General features: G+C 50.6%; 5 protein-coding genes across 5 annotated transcripts; 2 read left to right on the forward strand and 3 right to left on the reverse strand.

The window, feature by feature from the left end:
* Positions 1 to 143: 143 nt before the first annotated feature.
* Positions 144 to 3542, forward strand: PMZ80_010122 (uncharacterized protein; the record flags this gene model as incomplete). The annotated part of the gene is made up of 4 exons (XM_064878513.1): positions 144 to 255; positions 309 to 503; positions 549 to 573; positions 626 to 3542. The coding sequence occupies 4 exons, from the start codon at positions 144 to 146 to the stop codon at positions 3540 to 3542; spliced, it is 3249 nt and encodes a 1082-aa protein (XP_064725592.1).
* Positions 3543 to 4498: 956 nt separating this feature from the next.
* On the reverse strand, positions 4499 to 6687 carry SLY1 (Vesicle trafficking between the ER and Golgi; the record flags this gene model as incomplete). The annotated part of the gene is made up of 3 exons (XM_064878514.1): positions 4499 to 6347; positions 6397 to 6598; positions 6648 to 6687. 3 exons carry the CDS (start codon positions 6685 to 6687, stop codon positions 4499 to 4501), a joined length of 2091 nt encoding a protein of 696 aa, XP_064725593.1.
* Positions 6688 to 7732: 1045 nt separating this feature from the next.
* On the forward strand, positions 7733 to 11359 carry PMZ80_010124 (uncharacterized protein; the record flags this gene model as incomplete). The annotated part of the gene is made up of 4 exons (XM_064878515.1): positions 7733 to 8284; positions 8333 to 8429; positions 8478 to 9126; positions 9406 to 11359. The coding sequence occupies 4 exons, from the start codon at positions 7733 to 7735 to the stop codon at positions 11357 to 11359; spliced, it is 3252 nt and encodes a 1083-aa protein (XP_064725594.1).
* Positions 11360 to 12173: 814 nt separating this feature from the next.
* Positions 12174 to 13433, reverse strand: PMZ80_010125 (uncharacterized protein; the record flags this gene model as incomplete). Its single annotated transcript, XM_064878516.1, has 1 exon — positions 12174 to 13433. One exon carries the CDS (start codon positions 13431 to 13433, stop codon positions 12174 to 12176), a length of 1260 nt encoding a protein of 419 aa, XP_064725595.1.
* Positions 13434 to 15402: 1969 nt separating this feature from the next.
* PMZ80_010126 (uncharacterized protein) lies at positions 15403 to 16581 on the reverse strand (the record flags this gene model as incomplete). The annotated part of the gene is made up of 1 exon (XM_064878517.1): positions 15403 to 16581. The coding sequence occupies one exon, from the start codon at positions 16579 to 16581 to the stop codon at positions 15403 to 15405; it is 1179 nt and encodes a 392-aa protein (XP_064725596.1).
* Positions 16582 to 16897: the final 316 nt, after the last annotated feature.

Consider the following 16897-nt stretch of genomic DNA (forward strand, 5'->3'; position numbering starts at 1 on the left):
ACCTCTGTCATTGGTTGGACCAAAGAAGATTGCTCAATACTGCGGAAGAGTCTGGGCAGCACTGACTCCTCGATGTCAGCCGCATCTCAAACATATTTTAGCAGTCCCAATACAGGAGAGGCATCAACTGGGTGTAACGTCTCATGGACTCTGGTGACCCCCAGCGCACAGAGTATTCTGGTACCTTCACCGGGACGAATTTTGGTTCTGGACCCAATTACTACGCAGCCGGAAACATCTTCACTGGTCGTGACGGTGAGTATGACGTGTAAGGCATATCCTATTGTCAGTGCTAAAATCATCACCAGCCTCTACGCGCGACCCGTCATGGGAAGACATCTTCGACTGGCTGACGCAAAAGCATGACGATCTAAACTTCTTCCCTCGACAGGAGGAGCTCTCGAAGATACGACAAAATGGGACTGGTGAATGGTTCCTTGAAGAAGCGCAATTCATGGCCTGGATGGCCAGTCGCGCTGGTGTGCTCGCTTGTTACGGCGAACGTGAGTAATGAGCTGCGCAGATGAAGGATTTTCTGACATTGGAAGGCGGTTGCGGCAAGAGCATGTTGATGTAGAATCCACGTTGCATTGGCTGGGTTATGAATCAGCTAACGTTCATACAGGTCACTTGTTATCGAACATTTGCAAGTTATGAGTCGAAGAAATGGCAATAATGGCATTGTGCTCTTCCAGTACATGTCACTGCTTCATGATAGCGACGGCCGTATCGCAGCTCTCCTGGCACAGGTCCTACAGTATCGCAGACAGGTATCTTCGTCGACCAAGGAGCAATATGTCCACCATCTCCCACTCAGAAGCCGACCTACAGCGTCCCAGCTTCACGATCTGCTGGTAGCCGAACTTTCGCAATATCACAACGTCTATATTGTGGTTGACGACCTCGACGCAGCCTCCAGCCAAGTCCGAGCACGTTTTATTGAAAGGCTCTACGAGTTCCGCAACAAGCGGCCGGGAGTTCGGCTGCTCTTCACGTCTTACGACAGACACGTCCTGGGGAGCCCCAGAGTGGTGATAAATGTGCAATACTACGAGGTTGTGGCTCGTTTGATCGACCTCGAAATTTTCATCAAGGCCCAAATGAGGGAGAAGGTTGCTATCAGTGATGTCACGGAAGATGACCCTGAACTCGTTGAAGAGATCATGCAAACCTTGATTGGTAAGGCCCATGGGTTGTTCTTGCTTGCCTATCAGCACCTTGAGTTGATTGACGGAGCCGACATCGAGAATGTTGCTGACTTGAAAGCCTACGTCAACGACTTGTCGACGACGATTGAGAAAGTTTACAGGGCCTCGTGGGCACAGATCCAGCTTGAGGGCACGTCTGGCAAGGCTACTGCAACAAAGGTACTACTTTGGCTAGCATGCTCCGGTCGAGATCTATCGCTTGAGATGGTCCGTCATGTCCTTGCGTTTGAGAAGTATCCGGATGTTATCTTGACCAAAGACCACTTCCTGAAAGACAGAGCCATCCTACCTCCTTGCAAGGGCTTGGTGCGCATCGGTCAGTCGAGCAAAACCATTGGTTTCATTCATCCCACGGCCTACGACTTCTTCAAGGCACATATGACTGACGTCCTTGGCGTGACAGACGCTCATCTACATGTCAGCCGTATGTGTCTTCGCCAATTCCGGTACCTTGACCATGTTCTCAACCCGAGCTCGGAACCTACGCCGGCCATGTTGAAAGAAACAATCGAATGTTACCCTCTATTGGACTATGCCTTGGACAGGTTCTCCTACCATGCTCACCAGGCTCCAGAATCGGTCCTGTATGGAGATTTCGACGTGACATTCTCTGTCAGTCAACGACGTAGCTTCATTGGCGCGTTCTATCTCAGAAAGTTCCTACCTGAAGAGTACCAGCGACAGATTACGTGGCGACAGATCTCCCGAACTCACCTTCTGGCCGTCATGGATTTGGCCAATTTGCTGGACGCCTACCTCGACAAGGGGGTAAGCATCGATGACGAAGATTGGCTTGGCTGGACCCCTTTGTGGTGGGCTGTGCTAGCACGCAACCAAGCCATGGTTCAGCATCTTTGGTCACAAGGTGCAAATCTTGTTCATCGAGACAAGTCAGGCATGACAACGCTGCGATGTGCTTTGGGTGAACTTCATCCTTCTGAATGGAGAATAGGACAGCTGGTGGCTGAGGGTAACAGCATGTTCCAGATCGCCAATCCGTTGACACTCACACCATATGCTGCTCAAGCATCAGATGTATGGATGCTGTGTCCACCACTGCTGACAGACTTGCAGACTCTCCATCAATTGGTCGACCTGCACCAACCATCGCATTTGCAAGAGGACGAAGGCACGTTGATTAACGTGGCAGCTCAGAAGCGGCTTGGCAGTGTAGTCACCAAACTCCTCGATAAGGGTCTAAAACCTGATGGGCTACTTCATGCCCTCTTGGGATCTTGCAAATACCTCCACGTCGGCGGTGCTGTCATTAGTGATAGAAGCGAGGCGGTCATCGGATGTCACATCAGAATCAGAGAGGCGGATTGGCGTCGAACGCTTCAATCAGAACCAAGGCTTCCATTGGATGAGCGTTGGATGTGTCGACTAATAACCGATGCAAATTCGAATGACTTCGGCCCACGAGGCAGGTCCGCGTTGTCGTTGGCTGCCGAGGCAGGATTCTCGTCGATGTGTCGAGAACTAATCGCGCATGGTGCTCGGATCGACGAAGCTGACTTAGACGGCTGGACACCGTTGGTGTGGGCTGTAGTTCGTCCGAAATCTCACAAAGTCTACGTCGATCGATGCGTTTTCGATGACAGATCTGTGGCTTTACTTGGTATAGCAATCGAGATCGAAGGCAAATTCTCTACAGACGCCAACGCCTATACGCAGTTGTCCTGGGACTCACGAGCAGCAGAGAAGGTGGAAATTGTCAAATTACTACTGCAGCATTCGGCAAACTGTCAAGCAAGAGATAGCCAAGGTGTGCCGGTCTTTGACAGAGCAATATGGGACAATGTGCCTGGTGTTGCTGATGTACTCCGTCAGCACATGGTCGACTGCAGTCACACGTGGCAGGACGAATACGGAACGCCACCATCGCCACACGATGAAGATCGAGGCCCAGACACGCACACTTTCCCACCAAGGGCCTCCATCAACATTGGGAACGCTGTCTTGCAAGATCGAGGCAGGGCAGTCTTTACTGGTGATAAATGGACAAACATGACCGTGCAAGACAACGCCCAACTCCTAATTACGGAGAATCACTATTTACCAGGAATACCGTTAGAGGTCTCGAAGGCTATACTCTCGTTGATCCAGCTTCGGATTGGGAATATCGTGATTCAAGACCGAGCGAGCGTCGTGCTTGGACTTCTCATGAAGGAAGTTGATGCTCTTGCGGAGGCGGACGGACAACCACGGCCGTTTCTCTCATCTAGTGAAGGTGGAAGGGTCAGTCTGCTGGATATTTTTCAGGATATGATACGGCATGCAAATCTGGGTGAAGGTACCGCGGAAGACCATACGACGAACACCAATGACGTGTAGGGTTGTTGCTGCTGCAGAGAAGCTCGATCTATTGTATCGTGGCCTTTCGGCGTAACGTGTAACTCAATTTATTTAAACCTCGATCCCGCGTCTTCTCCCTCAGTACCACAGTGCCAACCCAACTGGTCATCTTTCGAGTAGCTCTCGCTTCCGCCAGTCTAGTCACTTCTGCATCCTGGAAGGAATGCCCTTTACTGCTGGCCCATCCATTCATTCGTTCATTCATCTATGCTACCGCGAGCTAGTCCCCATACTTCATCCAAAACGACTCAATCAGTAGTGCGCGCTCATCATGCCAGGTTGTAATGCTCTGTTCGTTTGACTCTTGCGGAAGTCCAGTATTCATTTACGATGCTCAACAAACTCTCATGTCAGATCAGTTATGCAAGACCATTGAGGCGGTCCCTAAGGATGTACCATCTGGCACTGCAGCGAAGAAACAGCCATGCCCTCACATCCACACCTCCTGCCCATATATATAGTACCTGCATCCAGATAGACACATATGAAGTACAAGCTGCGTCTTAAAAGTAGTGAAATTCGGTGATCTCAGCTTCTGAATTCCGGATCAAGTCACGGCGGAATCTGGAAACTTAGCCGAGTCGACACATCAGGCCTGCGTGATACATCGGACTCATAACACGTTAGTGGTTCCTTCACGAAGCAGCTGACTGATCCTACTGCCAAGTGTTGCGGTGCGTCACCGTGACCAAATGCAGTAAGTAACTAGACAGCGAAGGAGCAGGATTAACCGTGGGGAGGCGGGAGGGTGCAAGCAGCATACATACTGTTGTCAGAGCTTTAGAGAAGTGGTCGAGACAATCCTGCTTACCCCAGCTGGAAGCTACTGTAAGGGAGGTGGTAGTACACTCTTAAGAAGCTTTGCGCGGAACCAAGGAGGTTTCAATGTGGTGTCAAGATCTCGGATGAAGAAGCATAGCTAAGATGCAGAGTATCTAACCAGTATTACCCAACTTCACCAGCTCCGCTAAGAAGTCCTCGCCGTTCACAAGCTCAGTCGAACCGTAAATCACTCTCCTTGCTTTCGCCGAGCCTGCCGCACCAGCACCAGTCTGTCCGCTTGTTCTCTTCACCCACTCTTGTAAATTGCCATACTCATCCATGCTTCCGCCTCCTACGGTGAAGACTATTGCTTCTGTGTATCCTTGTCTTCTTTGACCAAATGATGGCGTGGTATTTGCGCTCGATTGTGGTCCGTTGCGGCCGGGTGCACCAGCCGGACCGCCCGTTGTGCCTCGTGAATGTGCTGATCTAGGATCAAAGTAGAGGTAGTTTTCCGTTTTGGCAATGGCGGAGGATGAGGCAGCTGGTGGATCCATGATAGATTCGACGATCTTTGTTACGGTCAGATCACGGTTTGCTGGTAGGAAGTTCTTGACTCCGCTGACGAGGGATTCAAGGTTGACTGCGGTGACGGCATTGCCGAGACCAGTTGAGGAGAGTTTGTCTGTAAAGTTCTTGGAGAGCGATGCGAGGCCGCCGAACGGTGAGGAGGACTGCTGTTGAGTTGCGGCTGGTTGCGACGTCATCATCATGGTCCCGCGGGTCTCGAAGCGGACATTGGAGATGTGCCTGATCGCTGCGACTGCATCACCAACGCCTGCGCTGACTAGCGCATGTTCGAATTCGACGAGCTCTGATTTGCTTGGTTCTTTGTCCACGGATAGATACCATATTATGAATATTCTTAGCTTATCCAGAGGGTTGTTACCCTTCTCGGATGATTTTATCAGCTGTAGCATTTGCTCAGCTGTCTGTTTTGTGATAGCCTCCTCTAGCTCAAAGAGCTCGTCAAGCTTTCGATCCTTGATGCCCCTCAATAGAGCGGTTGCAATGTTCATGTGCATATCAAGGGTTGCCTTCCTTTCTCGAAGCTCAGGCAAGAGTGTAATGGCGGCCTTCAGATGTTGTGCAGACGCAGCACCTGTGTCGTCCAGATCATCGATATTGGTTACGCCTGTCTGCCTTGTAACGTTCTCGGCATCAATCTTGTATTTTGACAGCTCCTTGTCTATGTCTTCTGCCACGTTGGGGAATGGCTGTCCTGCATTTTTCGCCCAGAAGTAATCGCTCGAATGAAGATCGTAGGCCTTCGGCTTTGCATTCGGGTTCTGCTCATCTGCCATACTGACAGTGATTCTGTTCAGATGCATCTTCAGCACATCGTGAACCAGGGATTGATAGGTCCACGAATGAGAAAGCATGGGCACAAGATCAACGTTTCGATCCAGGATTACCAATACTGGTCGAGAAGTCTGAGTGTAGGGGTTCTGCTGCTTTTGGCCTGAAGTGAACAGGTTATCTTTCGAGTTGAGGACATGATCTCTCAGCTTGCGATCAAGCTTGGTTGCAATGACCTTTGCCAGTTCCGACTGTGGACAGCGTATAATGGGCACCTGGCCCATTGTGACAGATACACTGAACAAGCCACTGACTATCCTATCTATCGCCGCCTCTTGTAGCGATTCCTCGACCTTCGCACTGCTAAATGTGTAATACGACTCTTTACCCATACCCAGGCTAAACAGATCTGGCTCTGCAACCACAAAGTTCAGATACTGGTCAAAGACTTGGGCAATATGCTCTGCAGTGTTCGTTGAGGCTATCTGAGCTGCCAGATCCTCCAGCAGCGGTCTGGATATCGAAGACAGGAAGTTGATGTATGCAGGAGAGTACAGGCCTCTGGCCAGGTCGGAACATATCAGCTGAATGTTGACTGCAGTAGGCTCGACCAGATACAGGACGGGCACATCGGGTATTGGATACCGAGGAGAATTGATGTTCCTTTCTCTTGTTAGCATGAGCCCCTGCTGCTGGTTTACCATTCACTCACAGATGTATTGTTACGCCCTGTGCTCGCAGGTCATTGACCCGGAGTACGCTGCTGATGACGTCTCTACCCAGATTGTCGAACACGAGGACTTTCCATATTGGGTCCCCGTTCTCGTCCAGTAAGGGCGCCGACTGCTTGCCGTCGGTTGTTCCATCGTCGTCGGCGGATGTGTGGTTGAGGCTCAAAATTCGCTCGATCGAAGCTGAAGCGCGTCAGCTATGCTGGTTGTTGGCCGGCGGGAAAGGACTGACCAATTTGGCGATCTTTGAGGGTATGTGATCTGGTAGCCATGTTGTCGACGTTGTGGCCTGTTATCTAGTCATTTGCACATGCATTTCCTTTGGCTCCGGTGCTCCCTCCGTGGCTGTTGTAGGTTCTCTTTCTCAGCAGATACAGAGAAAATCAACCACTTTTGTCAACGTGCAGTGTGCAATGTGGCTTTTTGCATCTCTGTGGTCGTTGGCAAAGTGTCCTTTCACTGCATAGGCAAGCGCAACCAAAGAACAAACAATGCATGTGATGCCATCAATCGTCCCTACCGTTTTAGGCAAGGCTGCCCTTGCGAGGCTGCTAAAGCATAGGCGGCTTGGCAGCGCTTTCCGCGACTATGACTTCTGACTTCTCTCAACCGCAACCACATCAAACTTGCCTACCATCCACCATTACTCTTCTTCCATCACACTCTCAAATTCTTCACAATCAGTAATTGCGTTCGGCCTCTTACAAGCGTGACGTGTAATCGTGTCAGTTGTCATAAGACGCGCATATCACCACTTTTGACGAGGTTGAACATCACTGGAGTTGGCGTGAATTCTGCACGTTTGTTTACTGTCTCTACCACTTCTGCGCAGTCTATCAAGGCTACATACAAGCAGTTTAGTTGAGGCCGGTATCTTTCTTGCGCTCTGTGTTGTACTCTATCATCGCTGGATGGTTCTTTGATAAGCGACTATCTGTCTTGGGTCTATGGTCAAGGAGTCACGATAGGCGGAGACCAAGGGCATCGCGTTGATCTAATTACTCTACCTTGCAAACAGCTCTCCATCTGTCATCTGGCACGAGTCTATCGGGCAGGCGAGAAAACAGTGGCCTGCAATTTGTCTCTCAAGGTTCATCGTTGAAGTGGGACACGGTTATTGTCACGTCAGCCTGCGTCTCCTTGCTAGAAAAGCGCCGAGGGCGAAACCGCTGTGGCAAATCCTGGGCCTGTTTTGACCCGGCTCTCCGACTTTGGCTTTGATAATTTTCAGCCACACTCGTGGTTATCCACGTGACCTGTCATCCTCATAAGAACGCCTTGTCCTCTTCCATGATGGATTCGACCAGTGGTTCATATATGCACTTCAATAATGCCAACGACAACGATATAAGTCAATTCCTCCATGGTGTTCAAGACTTTGCAGACATAGATGGCGATCATCAAACTCAATTTGATCCTGCCCTGTTCTCCGATAATAGCTTGGCATCCTTCCCGCAACCTCAGCCTTCTCAACCTGCACACTCAAACTTCAACCAAGCTCAGCGCCAAACTCAGTCACAAAGTCCGGCTCTTCCACAATTCAAGCCAGCTCAGAACACTTATCCTGGACAGACTTATGGTCAAAATGCCTACAACCAACGACCTATGGGTCAAGCATTCGATCCTCAGCTACTTTCAAGGCCAACACCGTCGCCTGGGCCATTCGATCAATTCTCATACCAACCACAACATATGAACTATGGTCAACATCAATTCGATTACAGCCACAATGCCTTCCAACAGCAGCGGCAATCCTCCACTCCTTCCCAGGCTTTCCGTCCTCAGGTCAGCCAACAATCACAATATTACATGAATCCGGCTCGACCTTCCCCACAGCCACAAGCACAGACACAAATACAGCAGTCTCAAGTAAGTGCTTCTGAGCAAAACTTTCGGCCAGCGTCTGACCATGTCCAGCATCCAAACATGTCATATCCATTCCAACAAGGCCACCAGACTCAGCACCGCTTTATTGAGCCTTCAATGCTAAATGCACAAGGTCAACTTCATCAGAGTAAGAAAACGAAAGCTATCTTATATTTCCATGCTAACAATGCTTTAGACATGTCACAGCCGCCATCATCGCGCCAGATGGAGTCATCGCCATACTTCACTAAAGCAGGACAAGGCGCAACACTTGATCCTAGAGCTCTGCAAATGCAGCAATACACTGAGATGCAGCGAATCAGAGCTCAAAATGCTCAAGCGCTGCAGCAGAGTGCTATGCAACCTCAGGCGGCGATGCAGCATGTGATGCAATTCCCCGCTCAGGGCGGAGCTGCTGTCCGAGGGGGCAATCTCATGCCTAAGGTGGACAAGCCGGTGAAGTCTTCTGGCAGTGTTTCAGATTCTGATGATGATCTGGATATCGAGGATGAAGAACCACCTGAGACTAGACCTGCTGTCATTACGATCGCGAAGCCTACTAACGATGAAAGAGGCAAGCTCTTGTGGGAGGTCGTAGATGCCGTTTGGACACCCAGAAATAAGCCTGCACCTCCGGAGAAGATTCGTTCTGCGGTCAGATTCATTGGCGAAGCAGTGCGAGGTCTTCGTGACAAGTGGAAAGAGACTAACGACAAGCTCAAAAAAGCAGAGAACTCGAATTTACCGACCGAAGGTCTCAAGGTCTCGGTTGGCACCTATCGTGAAATTATGGAGACGCTTGCCGGTAGAGTTACCAAATTGGGCCACCCTTCTATCGTGAAGAGGTATGTATCACTCCTTCCCTTTCTCCAACATGCCAGCATCCTTCATGCTTTTCCCTTACGAGATGAGTTTCACATCGTGCAATACATCGTAATAGGCTTCATGTCGCTGCCGATAATGTCTGCGGCTTGCGTCCAGCTGTTGGTCATGCATGACAATGTCTTGGCATGTTGGCACGTTATAGTGGTCCTTGCACACCTCACGAAACTAGATAGCTCAATCACATTCAATGCTGCCGTGTTTCACCCATCGCCTCAGAGCATGAGCTAATTCCTTTTCAGACTAGGAGAGAACTTGATCCTACTGTCGGCCCTGTACAGTTTCCTTGTCGATCGAGCCAACGCCGAGGACTACGACAGCCCATTGATCGCCGCCATCTTGCAGCTCGGCACAAAACTCGAAACAGTCGACGAAGAGCAACTTGAAAAGGTCAAATGGACCAAAGTCCTGGTCAGCCGCTTCGCAAAGAAATCGACCAACGAGTCCAAAGCATATGCTCAGCAAATCATCCTCAATGCAAAGAAAGCTACTGCCCGGAAGAAGTCCGAAGCTGCTGTTCAAGGGCCAGCATCGCCCTCCGGTAGTTCGACGGGTCAAGTAGCTGGTGTCAAGCGACAGCGGGAAGGCAGTGAGACAATCCAACAGGCCAAGAAAGCTGCAGTAAAGCCTTCTTCGAAACCTCTAAGTGTACAGATGGCAGAACGGGAGAAGAAGTTAAAGGCAGATAAGGTGGCAGCCACGAAAGCATCAAAGCCAACTGCCACAAATGGCGTCAATGCTGCAGCTGTTGCTACACGACCAAAAGTCACGCAAGCTCTGCCTCAAAAGGCTAGTCCGTTTGCCGGATTGATGTCTGCAAAGAAGAAGCCTGGCACGACGAATGCTGAACGTGTCGCCATGGAGGCTGCCAAGAATGCTTCTGCTGCTCCTGCGACTCTCGCGGCACCTAAAAAAGAGTCTCTTGCCAACCGCACCGAAGTGCCAGCGCCAGTGCCGAGACCAGCGGTCTCGGCATCATCCTCGTCCTCCTTCCTCGGCTATCTTGCTGATATGGACAAACCGAAGGAGGCACCCAAGGCCAAGGTCGAAGAGATACTTGACGAGACACCTGAAGCACGAGCCAAGCGCTTGCGAAAAGAGTCTCGAAGGAAGCTGCGTGTTTCATGGAAGCCCGAAGGTGAATTGGTCGAGACCAGGATATTCGAACACGATTCGGAAGAAGAAACTGGTCATGATGACAGTCAGATGCGGGATGTGGGCGACACAGGCAAGGAAGGTGAAATGCTGAAGAACAGACATAAGGTCGAAGCGGAGGAAGATTCAGACAGTAGCGACGACGAAAACCCAATGACCCCAGTCGAATATTACACGCCATCTGAAGTCGACTTCTCGTCGATGAAGCAGAAGCCGGAAGACGACTTCGAGAATACGAATTTCATCAAGGGCGGCGGCAATTTAAGGCCTGAGAGTGCTAGCATCGCTGCTCAGGAGAAACTTGAGTCGGGCATTTTGATGAGGATGTATGCCGCAGGAGAGCAGCCAAGTAGCCCCACAGAGCCACCCGAAGCAGATGACGATGACTTTAGTCCAGTCATAGATTTCGGCGAGCCGGTCGATGATCGAGTCAGACGGCGTGAGCAGCGGTACTTGGCCAGCAAACAAGCATATCAACAGCCACCGCCTCCACAAGCTAATGGCTTCGACCTCGCCTCGGCTCTGTCAAGTATGCAACCACAGCAGCGGAACACACAGCAGGTGGACTGGCTACGAGCACTCAGCATGGCGAACCAGCAACCACAACAACAGGCTCAGTTTCAGCAGCAAAACCCACAACTCGACCTCTCGAAGATCCTCGCAGTCGCTCAGCAGATGCAGCAGCAACAACCCGCTTATCAGGCACCTGTTGCGCCACCACCGCAAACCTCGTCGGCAGCTGGTGTTACTCCAGACGTGGCTGCTATCCTCAGTCAATTGTCTGGAGGCATGCAACCACCAGCACCACCTGGTTTCGGCAGCTCGCTGCCAACCGGCTTCGGCGATAATCCCAACCCATTCCCGGGCGCCTCAGGCTCGAAGATAGATCGGAGCAACAAGAAAGAGAAGAAACGAGGCAAGAACGGTGTCCCGCTGACTGATGACGGACTGCCTATCAACTACAAGACTAAAGTCTGTCAATTCTGGCTAGAAGGGGCTTGCACTAAAGGCAACAGGCAAGTACATGTTTCGTGCTCATGAGCTCAGATATGCTAACAAAGAGTAGCTGCACATACAAGCACGAGCCAGAAAATTCTTAGCGAGACTCACCACCGCTCATGACACGACACCAGAAACTAATAACATGACGATGAGAACGAAACGAACGCACTTCGAAGATGTACAGAGCTCGTGTGGACTTTTGCATTAGCGACGGATATGAGACTGCCAATCTATATGGCGGCGGCACGGCATGGAAGGGAAGAGCAATCACATAAGAGCACGGCGCAGTTGCATGGCAGTGGCGCCACCAAGGTATTTATTTTCGAGCTCGTCAGTGTACAGATACCAGCATGAGCTAGCATAGTATTATTCAGTCTCAAATCTTCAGTCCAGTCTCGTGTGCCGTATTTCATTCCTTTAGCAAGTTTCCAGCGTTGTCTAATTTATATGCCACCACCAAGCACTAGTCCTGCTCCATACGCAAGTTCCTCATTGACCTATCCGAAAGAACGGCACTACTGTTGGCTATTCACAGAATGCTACGAGCGAGGTAGCCACCTGTTGGACGAACGATGCGCTCGGTGGCGAATGATGGGGCACTAGAAATTCACCCACCCATTGTCCACTGCTTCACGCGACGCTGTCGGACCATGACTGAAACACTGTAATGGATTATGTATTCGCTATCATATCTTGTCGCTTATCGTATCATTACTCCTTGCTCCCCCAAAATACTCAAGCACGCATCAGTGCTTTGTGCTTCCGGGGAAACTGCACACGTCGCCGAGTGCCACCCTTCCCACATCTGACAAGCTTGACCGTCACCTGTGTGCACCCCACAACCGATCAAGCCTTACTCGCCCTTGACAGCTTCTACCTCCTGAGCTTCCTCCCCAGCCTCCTCCACCAGTCTCGCGACCAAGCTGGGTTTCGCCACTGGCACATCGTCCGGCCGTGTTTCCTCGGGGACTGTTGGCTTGCTCTCCGTGCCCTTGTAAACTTCAGATGGTGTCTCCGGTGCCGTTGAGGACGGTGATGGCAAACATTTGCGCTGAAGAAAGAATGGGAAGTTTGGAAACTTTGCGCTGTCGAGCTTGGTAGAGCTGGGTATGGGAGGTCCTGGGGCGATCTCTGATAGAGTGATGGGCTCCGGGATCGGTGGTGAGGCCGGTGCTTCGACAGATGGTGCAAGTAAGTCTGGGAGTGTGGGTGCAAGTGCGCCTCGTTTTGGTCCATATTTCTCCGCAATCTTGACAAGACGTACAGGTCGAGCCTGTGCCATTCGCAATTCAGACACCTCCTCAGCGGTACCGATCTTAGCTATCTTGCTACCTTTCTCGAAATCATCTTTGGTGATTCCTATATTCTCCGGGCAGTCTATGAGCTTCCGCTTGACACCCTTCTGCTCGCTGACTTCCTCGCGCCACTTCTTGAGCTCCGCACTTTGCTTGTCGATCTGCTGCTTGAGCTTGGTGTGCTTCTCATTGCCTTTGATGATGTCTGCGGCTCGGCTGTTGGACAGCTTCACGGCTGATTCGTGCTTCTTGATCAGGTCGTCTAGGTCCTTGGTTCGTGCCTCAAGGTTGATCTCAAGGTTGGTGATCTTGTCCTTCAGGTCGGTGATCGTCTTGCCGCTTGCAGATTTGTCGTGATGGAGTGCTTCGTTTTCTTTCATGGTGTCTTCTAGGAGTGCCTGTTGCGATTTGAGCTTCTTGTTCTCAAGGCGGAGCAGATCGATGTCCAGATTATCACCTTGCTTGGACTGGACATCGATGATCTCGGTTGTTCGGCTTGGCGTCTCAAGTGCAATGGTGGAATGAGATGTTGCTCTGAGGAACGCGTTTCGCTCGGCTTCAAGCGACTGCTGTGCCTCCATCTCCGCGATGGTAGTCTTGAGCGTCTTCACTTCCTTCTGTAGGGCTATGCGTTTGGCCTTCTCGTCTCCCCATTCCTTCCGATCCTGGGTTCGCCTCTTCCTCAGGTCTGTGGCGACGTCTTTTGCGTACAATGTTTCTGATTTTGCGCTGTCAAGCTGCTGCTGCAGCCCTGCGATTCTTTGTTCGAGTTCTCGACCAATTGCTCTGGAGAGCGGGTCAGTACTTTGGGGACGCATGTTTGTCGTAGAGGTATTGTATGGTGTGGTATAAAGATAGAGAGCAGAAGCAATGCGTGGACATACTGGGGAATGCTTTTATACCGCTGCTTGTCAGGTGAAAGTGACGCAAGGTCCTCCGAGCTCAAATGGACCAAAAGTTCACGTAAAGAGTTGGGGAAGTGAGCTGAGAGTGAGTCGCTCAAGCGATGGTGCAAGCATGTACTTTGTGGTGACTGGATCTTGATCGACTCACGCGAGCTCATGCGGAAGTAAGGACGCGAAAATTCCAGTCCGACAGCAGGAAGCAAAACTTGGCCGAGCAGTCGATGCCATGGCCTGGTCTTACTTTGCTGTTCAGAAAAACATCGTCAGCACTGATGCCGGCGTCTGCAGCGGGCCAGCGCCATACCGCGGAGCTTACCACGCCACGCTTGGGAGGATGGTACGCGTATTGGCATTCAAGTATAGGTATGTTGCCGAAAGCCTAACTCACGCATGCACAGCTCTACACCAGACGGCCTGCGATGATTGTTGTCATTGAGCTGCTGGACTGCTTTCTGGTACCACTGTTGGTGTTCGTGCTCTGTCTGATCCCCACAGAGTCGCACGACGAGAACTTGTTGTCAGAGCAGGCATGCCCTTGAAGCACGCATGAAACAGCGTACCATAACAATCACAGGCGACAAGAGCGCCGACGGCAACAAACTTCCTTCTGACTTCAATAGTGCAAGCTTGGTAGTGCTGGCCTCAGCATTACAAACAGCAGGTAACAGTATGTGGTCAAGCTTAGAAGCTAGCTGCCTCTACTGTCAATCATTCCAGCTTAGCTGCAACAGACCATCACCGTCAAGCTATAGTGTCGACATCACCGCAATCCGCATCGGCACTCGTGACAATGGTAACCTCGCGCGGATATGCAGGGAACTCACTCTGTTCGCAGGAATGAAAGCACAGCGCTCATGATACACTGTGCTGTTTGGTGAAGAAGAGAAATCATCGAACTGATGTTTGCGGAGCCTAGAGTCGACAAAAGTCTGGTGCCACAGCCCTGCGAAGCATCACCATGTCAGTCTACTGCTTTGAGAACAGTTCCTTACCTCGCGAAGGGCTCATGGTAGACTCAGACAGAAATGCATGCTTAGGTGATCACGAAACCTAAACACATAGTTCCGCGCAATTAAGACAGGCGAAAGCCGATCGGTCGATACCTTAGATGTATGCGCTCATCACAATGAATGTGCCTTGTAACTCTAGCATTAGGAGCACCTTGCTGTAAAGATCAGGGAACTAGATTAGTCATGTCCAGCAGAGGAAGGAAGAGATGGAACACCAGTCAGGGACAGCAAAGAATCCGAGTCCAGATTCCTAGGAATGAAATGCCGCAATTTGATAGTGAAACCTGGTGCCATAATAGCTCGACTCTTGTGGCGGACGATGGACGGTGTCTAGGAGAAATAGGAGAATGTCAGCAGAGAAAGGAAGCTGCGGTCGAACAAACGCGCTAAAAAGGCGTTTCTGCGCCACCGTACTTTTCGTGTCACGCGTTGAGGGCGCACATGTGGACGCATCCACCCGCTCACAAAGGCCAGGTAATTGAGCACGAGGGAAATGTTTGTACAGATAGCTGAGCTGTTTCTTAGTGCAGTCACCAGAAAGATTGGAGTCCTCGGCTGGACTAAGGATGTACAGCTGCGAGAAATAAGAAATGTACAAAGATGAATTTGCAGATGGAGCAGAAATACGGTAACGCTATGAAGTCCCCAAAGCTATGGAAGTGGTAGCTCCGTTCGTTGATTCAATTGATACCCCTAGCAATGATCGTCATTAGTGCTCTGAAGTGAGGAGTCTTCCAGTCAGCAAATTCATATCCTCAACTGCCAGTTTTCGCTGCTTCCGAAGCTCAGAACTCCTCAGCCGGTATCCAAGAGCAATCAATGTTGAATCTTGTTTGGAGCCCATCACTAGCAATTAGTATACGGAGCTTTTGTTACATCCCGGAAGGCTTTGAGAAGTGAACCATAGCGTTAGCAAAGGCCGCCTTTTGAGTTCCTAGCTCGACTTCTTGCTTAGCAATCGTGTTCTGCTTAGCCGCTAGTTCCTCCTTCAAACTCTTCTCCTTGATACTCATGGTCCTTTTCAACTTCTCAACCTGCGCTTTGAGCTCACTACTCTCGTTCTCAGCCTTCGAGCACCTGTTTCTATACTCACGCCTGGCATTATTGATGCTCTGCGCCTTCTCCTCCTTTAGTACGAGGATCTCCGACTCAGCTCGACTTCGGTCAGACAATGCTTCTTTGAGTTGCTTCTCGGCGTGTTCCCGCTCCTGTTTGTGTTGATTGAGCTCGACTCGGAGAGCGGCCAGTGGCTCCTCCGAAGTTTCTGTGAGTTGCTTGATCTGTGATCTGGCGTCCTCCAGGAGTCGTTGGGCACTCTGTTTGGCCTGCTCCTCGATTATCTTGTCATGCCTTTCCTCTTCTAGCTGCAATTTGAGAGTCCCTAGTTCATTAGCGAGATTGTTTCTGATACTTTCGTATCTGCTTTGCTCGGTAGCATTATGCTGGACGGTTTGAGTTGGTAATGGTGGTTTGACTTCTGCCTTTTGCTTTTTGCTGGAACGCTGGCCAGGCTCTAGAGCGCCAACCACCATCTCGAGCTCCTCGATCTTGACTCGCGCAGATTTCTGCTCCTCCGCCCGTTTCTTTCGCAAGTCAGTTGCCACCGTACTCTGGTACTCATACTTCCCTTGCATGAAGATGTTCAGTGCTCTGCTTTGCTCGTACAAGGATGCCAATCCTGTGGCTGAAGCTTTTCGTGGTTCCGGCAGCAGTTTCAAGGTTCGCTTGCAATGGATAGAAGCCCAGTCCTTTCGGGATTGTGTCTTTGACTTCTCTGGAGGTGAATATGTGCCTTGAGAGTAGATTTTGACTGGATCGTCCTGCTGCCGAGAGGGCTTCGGCTTCTTGGCAGCGGGCTCGTCTTCATCTTCGGGAACGTAGTTATGATCAAGACGGTCATGTTTCTCAATGACTTGCTGTGTAGTGGAGTTAAGGTCGTTCTCAGTTGCATAGGAAGAGGTGATCTTGCGTTTGGCTTTGCCCATGGAATCCTGTTTGACCTGAATGGTGTCAATCCCCGTATCGGAAGCAGCCTTTCTTGAGCGAGGCATTGCGCAGCCGTGGCAGTCGTCCCGATGTGGTTGACACCTTGTCCTATGGAAAATCAGTCTGTTCACCATGAAGAGGATAGGTGAGGATGGATAGTTCTCATAGGATAGGATGTGTATCGACGGAGTCGAAGGAATCAAGGCAAATAATTCGATCAATACCACTACCAAGTTGAGTAACTGACTCTACAGGCAGATGCTGACCTTTGGGTGAGGACAATATGAGGCCGCAGTTTGAACACAACTGCTTGAGTGAAGGCGGTATATAGCCTCACATAGACAAGTGTGATCAACTTGGAATGACCCAGCTAAATGATCA

The sequence above is a fragment of the Knufia obscura genome (assembly GCF_036327395.1).
Source record: "Knufia obscura strain CCFEE 5817 isolate CBS 148926 chromosome Unknown scaffold_16, whole genome shotgun sequence".
Classification (NCBI taxonomy): Eukaryota; Fungi; Ascomycota; class Eurotiomycetes; order Chaetothyriales; family Trichomeriaceae; genus Knufia; species Knufia obscura.